General features: G+C 38.7%; 1 protein-coding gene across 1 annotated transcript; it reads left to right on the top strand.

Annotated features, from left to right (window-relative positions):
- Positions 1-3,658: 3,658 nt before the first annotated feature.
- Positions 3,659-12,228, top strand: LOC103712114 (D-3-phosphoglycerate dehydrogenase 3, chloroplastic-like). The gene is made up of 5 exons (XM_008798531.5): positions 3,659-4,233; positions 9,744-10,120; positions 10,219-10,329; positions 10,435-10,530; positions 11,316-12,228. Exons 1-5 carry the CDS (start codon positions 3,696-3,698, stop codon positions 11,985-11,987), a joined length of 1,794 nt encoding a protein of 597 aa, XP_008796753.3. The 5' UTR covers positions 3,659-3,695; the 3' UTR covers positions 11,988-12,228.
- The last annotated feature ends 3,547 nt before the right edge of the window (positions 12,229-15,775 follow it).

Genomic DNA, 15,775 nt, shown 5'->3' on the forward strand with positions numbered 1-15,775 from the left:
AATAGTTAGAATACAAGTTATTTATTTATTTATTTATTTTTGTTTTAGAGTCCAGCCCAATGTTGGATAGCATTATTATTATATGCGTTCATCCTGTAGCCTTTACTCCTGGCGGCGAATCCATGATTATTGTACTGATTTTTGTTAGGCATACGGCAATATTGGCTTTTCTTCTGTTCTTTTCTTCTGGGCAAGACAAGAATGATCTACTGTTCACCAAAAAAAAAAAGAATGATCTACTGTTCCTTAAAAGAGAGAGAGAGAGAGAGAGAGAGAGAGAGAAGAATGATCTATTTTTTTTGCTTTGGTTCCCAACAACGCCCTTAGTTACACGTCCACTCTGTCTGGGAATCAGCATTTCTTTTCGTTGCTCGAGGGAAACTTTGTTGGTGTCTTTGTTCTTTTCCATTACTTCCTACTAATTTATCACTGAAGGCTTGCATAGATTTTAGTGGCAGCTTGGTTTTCTGTGGAGCTGGGTATGCGCCGACGCATCTCGCTAACGCAAACATTTGGACAGAGGCAGGAGAATTTTATCATATTCTATCTAAAAAATTTAAAATTAATATTTTAATTTTCAGCAAATAAAAAATAATTTTTTATATCATAAATATTTTTTTAATAGCATATGCGAATTTATATAAAAAACCTATTTCCTTATTTCTCCTCTTTAAAAGCTTTAAACAAACACGCGGCACCTCTTCAGTTTTTCATTGATCCCATCTTTCTTCTTTTTCCATGAACCAAACGAGTTGGTAGGAGATTAAAACTAGGATGAATTCAAAAATTTTAGGCTATAAAGTAATCTTTTTTATCTTCTTGACATTTCAGTCATATTAGGTTTAGACTCGCATACCCCAAAGCCCAAAGGTGCTTGTGCCTACTACTTTGTCGGCTTTCATTTGTGCAAGCATTTAACTAGTGCAGGTCTCTTTGCATTATTTTTTCAACTAGATTCTCTAAGGGTACAGCCCATGCACTGACAGTGCCATGCATTCCTAGATGGCTGCTATTAGTAGAGATGTATGCTGTGTATGACATGTCATACGTTCGCAACAACTTATTTGATAGCGGCCATTCATAGTTGCACAATACTCTACAGTGCTACATGCGCACCACGAAGGATCCGTGCTCTATTTTTTTGAAATAAGAAGGCGGCTAATCCCTACATGCTACTCGCACCTATCCCGCCTGCTGGCCCGCCGAGAAAGAACACTTATTACATTTATTTATAATGTGTATTTATTTTTTAATATATAGAAAATATTTTTTTTATATACATTGATGTAATATATAAATATATTAAAGGATCGATCTAGTACGGGCAGGTTGGACTAAACATGTCAAACTCAAGCTCGACCCGATTTTCTTCGAGCATGAAAATTTGAGGCCTGGCTCGACCCAATAGGTTGAACAATTAATGCGAGCTAGTCCGGGTAAAATAGGATAAGAAAGGCCGGACTGGCCCAGAGTACCAAGATAAACCCTAAATATTTGTCGTAGCTTCCTTTTGAAATGGCGTGTTGAGTGGCCATTTAATGAAGCAAAGTGATTGGTGCAGGACATCTGAGTGACTTTTTTTGAGTAGTTTTTCTCGGTAGTGGTATTGCTCAGGGCAAAATGAGCTATAGTAGGTGTGAGGCCATGGGCTCAAGAATGTGACTGCGCTCAAAGAATGTAAGTATCTTAGAAATTTATAAAATGCTTTAGAGCTACATGAAATATCGTTTTTATAAATTTTTTTTTTTTTTTTATAAAATGCCCACTCATATACCTTACATATATTTGTTAAAGTATATTCATTTTTTAATATTTTTTATCTTTTAATACGAGAGATAGAAGATTCTCTTATACGAACATGATCAGATGAAGGAACCAAGAAAGGAGGCATTGGGAAAAACTTAGTGGGACATGGTGCACATGAGAAGGGGTAGGTGCAATTTGTTGAGGGTCACCCTTGGTCTTAAGATTCAAAAGCCTCCATGTGAAGAGGTGATGGAAGTTTTAGTGGCGGGCCTAACATTTCAGACTATGAGGGCTCGTCTTTTATCTTCAACCCAGCTTTTCTTTTCATTGGAGTGGTCGATCTGGTCGGATGAGGTTGGTTAGTCAATAGAGTAAAGGATTAATTGATCTTAAAAAAAATAATATTTTTTAAGTTGATCCAAGTAGATTGGAAACTCTCCGAGTCAAATGACGAGCCAATATAAATATATAAATTTATATGATATTAAAACAACAAAATACGCATAAAAAATTTAAAAATATAACAATATTGTATAGCAGAAAGTATTTCGAATTATTGGTCGTACTTTATAGGCCAACGAGCTTATGAGTGCAAGAGAAGCAGTAGAAGCTAAGCCATGGATCTTGTCACTAGTGATGGTGAATGGTTCTGATTATCTTCTTGCTTGCAATGCTCAAGCTATGTTTGGAGGCAAAGGAGATGTTTATTATGGAAGTACATTTGATATCATTGCATACATTGTTACACATATTGCATTACAAAACATTCAAGGATTTAGATGGCCAAATTTATCTTAATATATTGAGCTTTCCATGCCCATCAAGACTTTGGTATCGCCTCCAAACTAGTTTCAAATCCATGGATTGGGTCTCAATCCGCCAACCTTGCCTTTTCTTGAATAAGGGGCATTCAATCTATGGACCGAGGAAGCCAGATGAACATGGCCCATCGAGTGGTAAGTGGGCTCTTTTTAGGCTTGACTTCGTTCGGCTAACAGGTCGGGCCCCTCATTGTGCAACCACTTCTCGATCCAGTTGGAAGGGAAACTAATCGAATTCGATTCGTTTCTCAAACACGCACCCAATCTAGGAACCAATTTCTTGGCAACTTATGCTTTAGAATATTGAGCAACTTTATAATAGTTTAATGGGATTTCGTTCTAAGTTGTTATAAACTAATCCATGTAGCTTGTGAGCGTCTTTTAGTTTTTAGTTTTGACGAACAACCTCGAAAGGGAGCCCATTCCATGATCTTCTTCCCAATAATTTATCTTTTAATTTTTGTCTTTAGGGTTACGGACATAGTTTAAAGCTTATTTTTAGCAATGGCTTAATTTGGACGCGCTCCAATAATGGGTATCGCTTCCGTCAAGAATATTAATTTTTTTAAAAAATATAGATGATAATGCTTAACCGTTCAACCCATTTAATTTATTTTAATCTATTACAGATCAAGTTAAATTATTTGTTGAATAAAATAGTCAGACTTGAATCTGTATTTTTTACTTGTTTAATAAACCGGTTCAATTTGAATTGGTCGATTTTTCATATATCATGTATCCAACTTGATTCACATCTCGTCTGGCCCAATCTAATTACCACCCCTGCTTAAAAAGAATATACGTAGTTTTTAGTTGTGTCGAAAATATTTTAGCCTTTTACGACATGAAATAATACTAGATCTAGATGCAGATTCGTTTCAAAATTAGGCAAAAGGTTTCATTGACCTTTAGCGACCAAATCGAAAAGATTGGATGCTGCGTATCCCAGTCCCCGGCCCCAGCCACTAACCCTATAAGCTCTTCCCCTAAAAGCCCTTCTGGAAACCGGACCCCCCAAGCCCCTGAACCCGCTTCCTCAGCTCGGTTCTCCCTGTCTATAAATACGCGACAAAGCTCTCGTGCTCTGCCCCGAGACTTTAACAGCGCGAAAGGAGCGTCCGGAAAAGAATGGTGGCCTCCACCGCTCCATCCAACCTCCTCTGCTCCCCCTCCCTCCGCCCCCCCTCCTCCCTCTTTCGCCGCCCCCTCTTCCCCTCCCCCGCCGCCATCCCCCACCGCCGCCGCTGCCGCCTCGTCGTGGTCGCCGCCCAGACCGGCGGCGTGGGTGCCAAGCCCACGGTGCTGGTCGCGGAGAAGCTCGGCGAGGCCGGGCTCGAGCTGCTGAAGGATTTTGCCCACGTCGACTGCTCCTACAACCTCAGCCCCGAGGAGCTCTGCACCAAGATCTCGCTTTGTGATGCCCTGATCGTCCGCAGCGGGACCAAGGTCGGCCGCGAGGTCTTCGAGTCCTCCGGCGGCCGCCTCCGGGTCGTCGGACGCGCCGGGGTCGGCATCGACAACGTTGATCTCGCCGCCGCCACCGAGCATGGGTGTCTTGTTGTGAACGCCCCCACGGCTAACACCGTTGCTGCTGCCGAGCATGGGATCGCTCTGCTCGCTGCCATGGCCCGCAACATTGCTCAGGCTGATGCTTCCCTTAAAGCCGGTATCCTTCTCTCCCTTTCTCTCTATTTCTTTTATTATGATAGATCCGGATGCCTTGCATCAAAAAAGGTTGGGTTTTTTTGGGGGGGGGTGGGGGTGCGGAATAGATCTGGATGTCGGGTTGGGGGTTCTGTGTGATTTAAAAATGCCTTCTGTAACCAAATGTGAGTTCTCGATTGGAAAGTTTGTTTATTTGTATATTTTTGCTTGAGCAGTGGTTCTTTTACGCTCTTATTTATATTTTTGCTTGAGCAGTGATTCCTTTATGCTCTTATTCTTTAAAACGAAAAGAGAATGTTCTATTTCCATTTTCATTTTTGATTTTGTCTATATCATCATAAGTAGATAAGTAGGTAGTTGCGATAAAATTCCTCGAATAAATGGTACTTGTGTTGAAGGGAATCATTAGTCTACTTCTTCGTCAAACAATATGTGATATCAGTGTGCTACGCTTCAAAAAATATGTTTTTGACCAAATCTATAATAAAAGACGAAATCTATGATAAAATATTCGAAAAAGTAATGGTAGTCAAAGATAGACTGGAGATCACTTCCCAGCATTTTGTGGCTTATTCTATTGGAAGTTATTGAAGTTCTGATGCAGAACATCTAGGGATGTTATATGCCAGCGAAAGTGTTGATCTTTGTGCTTAATTTGTAATATAGAGGAATTAGATAAAGTAAAGGAGGAAAAAGCAGCAATGGAAGGACAGTAAAAGAAATAAAGGTTTCGGGTTGATAAGAAAGGGTTTCATGGCATCTTTTTATAGGGGAGTAAAGAAACACAAGACAATGTTTCCTCCAACTTAATATAGGAATAGAACTCTAAGTGGCCCTATGCTGTATATCATCTTGCATTCTTTTCTTCTACTGATTAAAACTTGCCCATAAATCTAGCGGCAAGGTTCGCCGTACCGGTACCGAACCCCGTACCGTTGCCGCTTTAGTATAGGCGTACCGAGTGTCGGTACGGTACAGTATGCAGTATGCCAGGCGTACCGACATTGGCATACCGATACCGGTACCCATCGCTACGGGTACGGTACGCCCGGTACCGACCGGTACCGATCGGTACAGCATACCATGTCTAGCGGTTTCTAATCTTTCTTCTTTGACCATTTTGGGTTTGATTCACTAATATCTTTCTTGCAGGAGCTTTCTATGTTCTGTTTTACAGTAAGTTGATTCTGCAATGCTAATTTTTTTCTTGGTATTGGAAAGTCTAATTATTGGACTGGCCATCATATTTGTTCTTCAGACTTGATCATGTTTCCACTCTATCATATATGTTTAGAAGGAAAGTAGAGTTTTATCTATTCTATCCTAGTGAGTCAGGATAGTTAACTATAATAGCCAACTTATCATCGATTGGATGCTCGTTGTCTGAATTTGGGCAGAAGCAATAGATATGTTGTGTCATAAACTGAACATATTCTTGCTAAAGCATTTCTTTTGACATATTAAATGATTAGGATCCACTTTGTTAAAAGACAAAACACCACCCTGTTCATTATCAACCAGTCTCCAGCTTGACATTTACTTATAGCATATCTGATTCTGATCCAGGTCATCTTAATTAATATTCCTTTTAAGTTTTTAGTCCGTTTCTCATAAAATTTGATGTTTCTCTTTTGAAGTTCTTTATTGTTTTGATGTGTGGTATTCTTACCTTTGGTCGATTTTCTTTAGCATCTAGAGTAATATTTCTGATCTCTCTTTCTCTTTCTTATCTTCTTTCTTTTCTCTCAATCATTTCAAGATTGCTTTGGGAACTCATATACTTCTTCTTTTTTTCACTTTGATTTCATATAGCTTTATTCATTATCTTGATTTTTTTTTACTTATATTTGACTTATAAAGTATTTCCTACAATACGTCCTTGATTCTTTACACCTTCAGAGTGTTGCTTTGCCTGTCTGCATGTATCCTACATGTTTTTAGGTTATTGTGTGCAACAGCTTGTTGCTCATCAGAACTTGACTTTGGCCAAATATAGGTACTGCATGCATGTATGTGTGTGTGTGTGTATGTATATATGCAGTAGTGGTCCGTTTTTCAGTTCCCGCAACATTTAGATGGCCATTTTTGTAGTACTCGATCTTTAGCTAGTGCATTTACTTCAATGCTTTTCATTTATTTTATTGTTCTCTCTGCGAAGTCCACTACATCTATGCTTTCTTTTGAAGTTTGAATTTTGTCTTCCCCATTTGAAGTGTTTCAAAATTTGAAACTTCATGTGATGGTTTGACTGGGCAACTAGTAGTATACATTTTTTAGTATGATGCAATAAACCACTGCTACTTGGGACCATATTTGATGGTTATGGTTAGACTATACAATCAGAGAAACATACTTTATTTTCCAATGCAAGGAATACTTGACCGAAGTTCTAAATTCTCAGAGTTCTGAAGTTCTAAATTCTTAGAGTTCCTTCAATTAGCAGGCAGGAAACTTTTTTCTTTTCACTAGAGTTCAAAATTCTTGTGTTCTTATCTGTCAGTCCTGGCATCCCTTCAGTTTGGACCACTCTTAACCAATCTACCACATTGTCCATGTGTAGCTATTTTCTGGGCAATAGGAGACAGTTGCTAGTGAGATGCATGTGTTGGCAAACTTCTTACTCATGTTAAATTTTGAACTTATTCTTAAAGAATTTAAAATACTAAAAAAAGAGGTCATGTGGTGAGGCCCGGAGAAAAAAATCTGGGACATATTTTGGGAAATTTTGCCATAAGGGATTTTTTTTCCAACTCATAAAATTGGAATTGTAAATGCAAAATATCTACCATTAAGGATGTTGATTCATCGAGGTGTTCTTCATAATATATTATTTTCATGATAGAACCTGGCAGCCAGGTGCAGCAAATGTTAGTTCTACATGATTCATGATGTCATCCCCTTGTTGGAAGAGTCCATCAATGATCTTTGTAGACCTTACCATCTCTCTTATATTTGCAAGCAACTCCAGATAACAAAGTCAATTTACTCTATTCTATATCATGTTTGTAGAGGTTAGCTGTTCGTATAGACAAATCTATATGCCATTAAGCCATATTTTACCATGGAATCTTTTTTATTTCTTAAAATTGACTAATATGTGATCTACCATATCCTTCTAGACCTTTAAAGCTGAAATTGCCAGTTTGGTATATGCCTTATGGATCTTGTTTTTAAGGAGCTTAATCTTTGTTCCAGTGAGCTTTCAATCCTTTTTATAACCTCTGCTCATGTTTTTGCAGACGTGGTTGTCCAATTTGTTGGCCTTCTATACAAATTTGTGCACTCTCTGCCTTGGTTTAGTTTGTTTAGTTTCTTATATTTGCTGTGCATGGTCATGACATTTAAGCTGGCATATATTAAATCCATGCCGAACTACTTTTATGAAAGCTTGAACTTTATCACTTTCTAGATAAGAAACAAACTTTGTGCTTTCTTGAAGATCTCTGCACTAATTTTCATAAACTAATACTAACTAAATCGAACTGATAAGGATATATTATCATTCTTCCTTTTTTCAGGCAAACGAGCAACTCACTCACTCCTTATATATTCTCATTGTAAAGTTGTAATCAAAAGAATTATTAGTATATTTTATCTGAATACCTATTTTTGTCGCATCTTATAGGTTTATATATTTGTTATTTTTCATCTGTTTTCTCTTTCAAATGATCTATTCAATATTAAAACTGTTCGATAAATCAGAGCCAGAATCTCTATCCTGAAACCCTTGTTGCGTTGAGACTTAAGCTTCATATGCTAGAACTTCATGGCATGTGTTCTTTTTTTACAATACAATAACATTGTTGTACGACATTCAAAAAATTGATTTGAAAAATCCTCACTTGACCTTTGCTCTTGGATCTCATGATGCATGAGAAATGCCTTAGTCATGGGGCCCAAAACTATCCAGTGATTTAAACCACCCAACAGAAAAGCACGAATACTTCAAATCACATGCCATGTCCATATTAGATACGTATCACATATCGATACTCATTAGATACTTCTTGGATTGTTGTTTGATGCTTATGTTAAATATCTTGTGTTTCAAAGTTTAAAAAATACTTAAGACATTTCTTGGATATACTTGAGATACTTTTTGGAGACCTCCAAAAATGAGAGGGAGGGCATTTTCTTTCTTTTTCTAATATTAACCTTTTAATGATGAATGTTCAATTTTATAGTCTTTGATGTGAGTATTAAAATATAAATTATGGATTGGGGTCTTTGGATTTGAATGATAACTAATTGATGAGCTTATGAAAGTGGATGTTTAGTATATAAATTATGAACATGTTATTTAGCATATTCATTGCTGTATCTTAGATGTATCGTATCCTACTTTTTTGAGGTTGTCGTATCAGCATATCCGTGTCATGTTGTATCCGTATCCCATAGCTATATTGCCCATGCCAAACTATCATAGGATGTTCCTTTCCACCATCAGGAGGTTGTCCGCTTCATTACCAACCTCTTCTTTGCCTAAGCAAACCATAAAAATGGTCATATTTATTAAGAATCTGCATTTCTGCTGCTGTATTTGTATATTCCATGGACCTTGCCACCATTATAATGGGACTGACAAAATGTTTCCTTTAGTCGAAGATTCTGTATTTTCAAATATGTTTCAATTCTTCCAACATTTTATGGCACATTTTTTGTTTAAGTTTCCTGTTAACTTTCCTTCTTAAACTTGATAAACATGGAATTAATTGTCTATCACTTAAATCTAGAAAAAACATTTTTCTTTAAATTGTCTCCAACTACATTTATATTCATGGAAACAAAATCAGTTCTTTAATAATTTCGAGCAAATGAATTATTACATATTGTATAAAATTTCATGAAGCAGTTCCCTCTTAGATGCTAGAACCCTCCAAGGAGCTCCGTTTGAATCCTATTTGTTTCTTCTTGCGTTTTTTGGCAATTGCTTGCTCCAATAAATGAGAAGTTTATCATACCTTGGTATATCAACAATGAGGAGAGTTTTTTTTTTTTCTTTTTTGGTTCTTTTAGCATGAACGTACAAGTAGTTATAACATATTATATGGTGTTGTATAAGGTTTTGGATGACCTACAATTACGCACATAATTTCTAATGAATAGACTCTCATCCGCATGGACCCTCTACCAAAATCCCAATTGCCATGGCAGTGACAGCTATGAACTATTCTCCTTTAATTTTGAAGTGCAATAGAGTTTGGTATCTTGTGTCTTTAGGGTTTCCCCAATATGGAGAATTCTGGGACTTTGAAATTTACAAATCATCTAAATCTACTTGTTCCTTGAGGATGCATTAGTTGAAGTAAATTTCTAGATATTTTTTGAACATATTGGGGAATGCTGTAAGGTTGATTTTCATTTACGTTGATTAACCTGTTCCTGCTACCTCAATGAATTCCATTTTATTTTTTTCCCACAGGCTGCACCTACTTACATCAGTTTTATTAATTTGGAAGTCATTAGATCTTCATGTTTTCCAACCTTGTTCTGATGATTTTTTTTCCACAGGTAAGTGGCAGCGCAGCAAATATGTTGGTGTATCACTTGTTGGGAAAACACTTGCTGTGTTGGGATTTGGAAAGGTTGGATCAGAAGTTGCACGACGTGCTAAAGGGCTAGGGATGCATGTGATTGCACATGATCCATATGCCGCTGCAGACCGTGCTCATGCTATAGGAGTGGAGTTGGTAACCTTCGATGAAGCTATTTCAACTGCTGACTTCATTTCATTGCATATGCCTCTTACTCCTTCCACATCCAAGATTCTCAACGATGAGGCTTTTGCAAAAATGAAGAAAGGAGTACGAATTGTAAATGTTGCTCGAGGTGGTGTCATTGATGAAGAAGCTCTAGTCAGAGCCCTTGATTCTGGCAATGTGGCACAGGTTCTCTTTCGATCATATTCTCTCAGCTCTGGCTGTCATATGTCTCGGAATTTTAAGAATGTAATTTTCTGTCTTGTAACCCTGAGTGACTCAATCAGGCTGCTCTCGATGTCTTCACCGAAGAGCCTCCATCTGCTGACAACAAATTAGTGCTGCATGAAAATGTAACTGTAACACCACATCTTGGTGCCAGCACAATGGAAGCACAGGTACCCTGAATGTTCTGTTCTAATTTTCAAGCATTATTTGATTTGTTTATTGAATTAAATAGTAATCTTTTGTTCGTTCCATTTTCTTTTGGTTGGGATGCCCAGGAAGGAGTAGCCATTGAAATAGCTGAAGCTGTTGTGGGTGCCTTGAAAGGGGAACTTGCTGCTACTGCAGTAAATGCACCAATGGTTCCTGCTGAGGTATGACAGTCCTAAAATTATATTCATGATGTAGCCCTTTTATCCTTCACTTATGCCAAGAAATGTTAAGTTTTGAAGGAAAATAATAAAATTAACCCCAAGAGCATGCCAAATCCTATCAGTCAACAAGTGTATTACTATTTACTCAGAAATATCATCTCTTATCTTTCTAATTAATTGGCGGTGAAGTAAGGGCTTTTATTTCAACCTCAAATATATAAGTTAGGCACGCTGTTTAAGTGAGCTCTCCTTCCAGCAGGAGATAGCTTACCAAGAGTTGTTTGTTGCAGTCACCTGACCCTTTAAACTCACCTGCAATTGAAAAGTCAAATCCAACAATAGAATTCCACCCGATGGGGTTTTACCACATAAAAAAGTCAAGCAGCCTTCCTTAGGAAAGAGTTCAGTCAAGCTCCTTTTGTTTTGAGCAATGCTAGACAAACGTCTGCTGGACTGATATTGGAAGCAACCATACAGTCATCAGGCCACATATCAGAGAACTGCTTCCATACAACTTGTACATCTTAATAATATGTTAACGGAGCCAGTGTATGCACTAGACACTCCTTTTCTTTCTTTTGTACAATGTCTGCAAAGCCATCACCACCTGGTGTTTAAAAAGAAAGTCTCTGATCATGTTGCAGTTCTGATAGCTGTGCCTATCTTCTGAGAGCAGTAAAATATCTTCTGTTCATGAAACCTATCACCGAGCCTGTGAAACCAGTATCCTTACCTTTTCCTGGCATTTCCATAGAGAACTTATGCAATAATTTTTGTATTTGTAGGTCCTCTCGGAGCTGGCACCATTTGTTGTTCTGGCAGAAAAGCTTGGCAGGCTTGCTGTCCAGCTTGTGGCTGGAGGTAGTGGAGTAAAATCAGTGAGGGTGACCTATGCATCTGCCAGAGCTCCTGATGATCTTGACACTAGGCTACTTCGTGCCATGATCACCAAGGGTCTGATTGAGCCCATCTCTAGCGTGTTTGTAAATCTTGTAAATGCTGATTTCACAGCCAAACAAAGAGGGGTCCGCATTACAGAAGAGAGAATTGTGTTGGATGGCTCACCTGAGAACCCTCTAGAATTCATACAGGTTCAGATTGCCAACGTGGAGTCGAAGTTTGCAAGTGCAATGTCTGAGACTGGGGAAATAAGAGTGGAAGGGAGAGTAAAGGATGGGATACCTCGTCTAACCAAAGTAGGATCATTCCAAGTGGATGTAAGCTTGGAAGGAAGCCTGATCCTCTGCAGGCAAGTTGATCAGCCGGGGATGATTGGGACAGTAGCGAGCATCTTGGGTGAGCAGAATATAAATGTTAGTTTTATGAGCGTCGGAAGGATTGCCCCTCGGAAGCATGCAGTTATGGCAATCGGTGTTGATGAGGAGCCAGACACAGAAACTCTGAAGAAGATTGGGGAGATACCAGCCATTGAAGAATTTGTTTTCCTCAAGGTTTAGCAAAGTCACTGCCATCTTCAGAAACCGCAACCCCCAATTTTGACGCACAGGAACTTATGGTAGTAATCTAGAGTATTTCAGAGAACTCGGAATAAATTTGTCACATTCTCGGGCTTTTCTTGGTAGTATTAGATGCAACCCTTCGTTTTGATTGTGTTTGCTGTTAATTGATCAAGCATGTGTGCTATTCAGTAATAATGTACTTCATATTTTCATACAGAATGCTTTTGTAATTCTGAAATCCTTGGCATTTGACGTTTGATACAAAAGCCATAGACCTCATCTGGACCTTCGAGGACCTAGAAGTCATCCTCAAGTTTCCATTTGAGCTGAAGTTCAAGGTTAAGAAACAGTAGAGGCAGCCAGGGACAAAACGACATTCCGATGACGCATGGTCACCGGGGTTGATGAATTTGTCGAGATTCGATCATTGAACTCGATATTCCTAGTGAACCGGGCCTTCCCGGTGAGGGATCCTGGAGGACCAGCTGCCTCTGCCTGGCCTCGAACACCAAGATTGCTGGTCATCGTTCTTCTGTCAGGAACATGCTCGGTACCTCTTCGTCACTTCCGCTCGCTGGTTCTGTCACTGGTTCTGTCATCATTTTCAAGTGTCACCAGGAAAGTTCTGTTTATTGTGATGGTATTCCAATTCTGTATCCTTTCAGATATTTGTTCTGCACTGTGTTTCTTAAAAGAAGTTGCATTGCTCTAGGATATAGGAGATGTTTGGGTAAACAACTGTGACAATGCTGCATCATTATTATGAGGCCTAGAGATACGAAACTTTTCCTGTGGCCTCGCTTTATAGTCACCATTCTGTGATGCATGAAGGGGTGTCTTGGATGTTGCTCTCAATTATTTATAGCAGCAAGATCATTGACAAGTCCTCTTCATCCCTTTTTCAATTCTTCCGGCTCGTGGTTGTTGTTCGGTCGGTGCAGTCAAGTCAACTTGTTTTTGTGATGAGGAAGGCATGTCGTACTTCAGTATTAACAACTTTCTTTGATTTTTGGTGCTCGTGGTTGCTGTCATTTGGTCGGTACTGCTATTTTTTTGTGATGAGGAAGGCATGCTGCGTTTAGAGTATTAACAACTTCCAGTGGATCTTCACCGCTGGCAATTGAGTCTTTCCTTGAAAAAACCTTGGAAGCCATTCCTGACTCTGTTTTGGACTCAACCCTTGCTAGAAAATCAGATTGGGAAGGGAATTTTGCCGATATTGATGATATGTAGCCTCCATACAAATCAAGTGTACAGCAGCTGGTGAGTGCTGATGATCCTGTAAAATTACATGCCAAAATTAAACGTTTGATCTACGAGCAAATCTAAAGCATTTCTATATATTAAATTTTGTATTTTACAATTATTTGAAATGCCGGGCAATGATGTAAACAAAGATTGTGCTCTAGATCCATTGTCATCCATATCATCATTTAACATGGTAGGAATCACAGGAAAATTTAGCCATCAGATCAAACTCATGAGAAAGCTTCGGCCTTGTTCGATAGGGACTCCCCAGTTTGGTTATTTATAACAGAATTATTGAACATGATAAGAAGGATGTATGCGAGGACCCGTGCGAGTGTGTGTTTAGTTCCACGTTCGTTATTTGCTAGTAGATTTTTGGTACTTATACAAGATCAAGAAATCCAAATAATACTTTCCAGCTAGCTATTTTAGATGATGTTATTTATATAGGATCAAAATATCCAAATAATATCTTTCAGTTAGCTATTTTGGATAAGGTCTTGGATTATTTCAAATGGTATCACTCTTTTAAGGGGGAGAATGTGATAGCTGGGCATAGTCAAGACCCGGTTCGCTTGACCAGCTTGACCAGGGTTTGGCCTAGCTCAAGCTCCCATCTGGTTGAAGAAAAAAAAAAAACAGAAAGGAAGACTCTCAATGGAGTCTTCTTCTCCATTCAACTCCCAGTGGGAGCCGATTTTCGAGAGCCAAGGAGGCTTGCCTCCTCTATATAACCCACCTCCCCGCCCCTCTATGATCTTCCACCATTGATCATCGAGATTCCTTCTCCCTCTTTTCTCCACTTGAACTCATGGTCGCTTGTCTTCGTGTTCGCCAAAAATCGGAGCCGCGGGACACCACCGGGGCCGAGGTAATGCCCTATTCTTTCTCTCCTTTTTTTTTCTTCTTTCCACGACTTGGAATCACTCCCGTCGGTTGAGCAATTGACCGAAAATCAAACCCCCTATTTTTCTTCTATTTTTATTGGCCCTTTTCCCTTTTTCGATCACCACTGCTGCCGGCGTTCGTCGTCGAGAGCCCCAACCCTTTCTCGCATCTGCCCAGACCCTCGGCCATTGACGAGTGGGTTGGGATCCAAGGACAACCGAGTCAACAATCATCCTTCTCAGCCCTATTTTTGGGTTGAATTCGGCCGGTCGACCGCCGGCCGCTGGCCACTCTTTGCTGTCGTTACCATCGCCTGCTGCCACCTCGTCGAACCAGTACAACGACGGCTGTGGTTCGCTGTTTCCTTCCCCTATTTACCAATAAAAGAAGAAGAAGAAGAAAGAAAAGAAGAGAAGAAGAAGAGAGGCCTCCTCTTATTTTCTTTCTCTTATTTCTCTCTCATCTACCTATTTCTCTCTCTAAATAGCCTTATGGATCATAGTACAGGGTTCCGTCGATCTGATCCACGACTCGAGTTGACCCTTAGAAAGAGGCCCTAAACTGCCCTGGTGCCTGGGCTGTCTGCCTAATTGATCACTCCAACTCTATTAAGTGTCCCTAGAACCCACTAATGATGAGCCTCGTCGAATGACCTTGGCTCTGATCGAGTCCATACCCCTTGATTCATTGATTGAGTTATTTACACCCGACCCGCCCGAAGCTACTGTACACTGTCACTCGACCCACCATATCCTTTTTGTATTGTTTTAATTTGATTAAAATCATCGAACAGAAATTAATTTCACTTTTAATATTTTTAACCAGGGTTAACTGATTTATCTAATAAAGTTTGACGGTGTATGGCGAAAGAAGCAAGTAAATCTTATCCTCCTTATTATTTTTTAAATAATTAAGTTTTCCGTGTATAAAATTTGCTTGTGGAAATATTATGTTTTTCTTAAAATTATATACCAGCATATGTCTTATGAAAATCATGCTTTATTATGAAATATAGTTTCATAAATATTTTAATAAAAATAGCTTGGTTTGTGAGATGCAAATCTGATCATACTATTTAGTGTTTTTTTATCTATTTATCTGTTTGCTTTAAGACAAAGATATAAGTTTTCTAAAGGCTCTCATATTGCTATGACTGTCCCTAGAAATGGGGGCCAATCGACTCCCTCGACCTAGTATCTAATGAAAACGGCTCTTTACCAACGGGTTAAAGTTGGTAACGAATACAAAATATGATATCTTGTCAATTATGAAGATGGCCCTGTCATGGATTATAGTGGCCGTAGCGCAAAATCTGTGAACACTGTTTTAATTGGAAATATGGATAAATGACAAATATTTAACAATTATGAATATTTTAAATTATACTTTTAGTTTTACGAATTTGCATGCTTTGTACATATATATTAGTTTGCTATGTTATTATGTTTATGAAATATTTATTTTATAGTATAAATTTATTTTTTAAATGATGCATTGAATCATGTAAAAAACTTATACTTGATCCGGAAAGGTAGAGTAAGATTTACTTATTGAGCTGTGTTGTTCATATATCTTTATTTTTTTCTCTATTTATAAATAGAGTCAATAGGGACGAAGGATGGTTCAGGCTTGGACTTCGTGCTAGCAAA

The sequence above is a fragment of the Phoenix dactylifera genome, chromosome 11, assembly GCF_051530095.1.
Source record: "Phoenix dactylifera cultivar Ajwa chromosome 11, Ajwa_hap1_PhDact_Kaust_v1.1, whole genome shotgun sequence".
NCBI classification, from domain to species: Eukaryota; Viridiplantae; Streptophyta; class Magnoliopsida; order Arecales; family Arecaceae; genus Phoenix; species Phoenix dactylifera.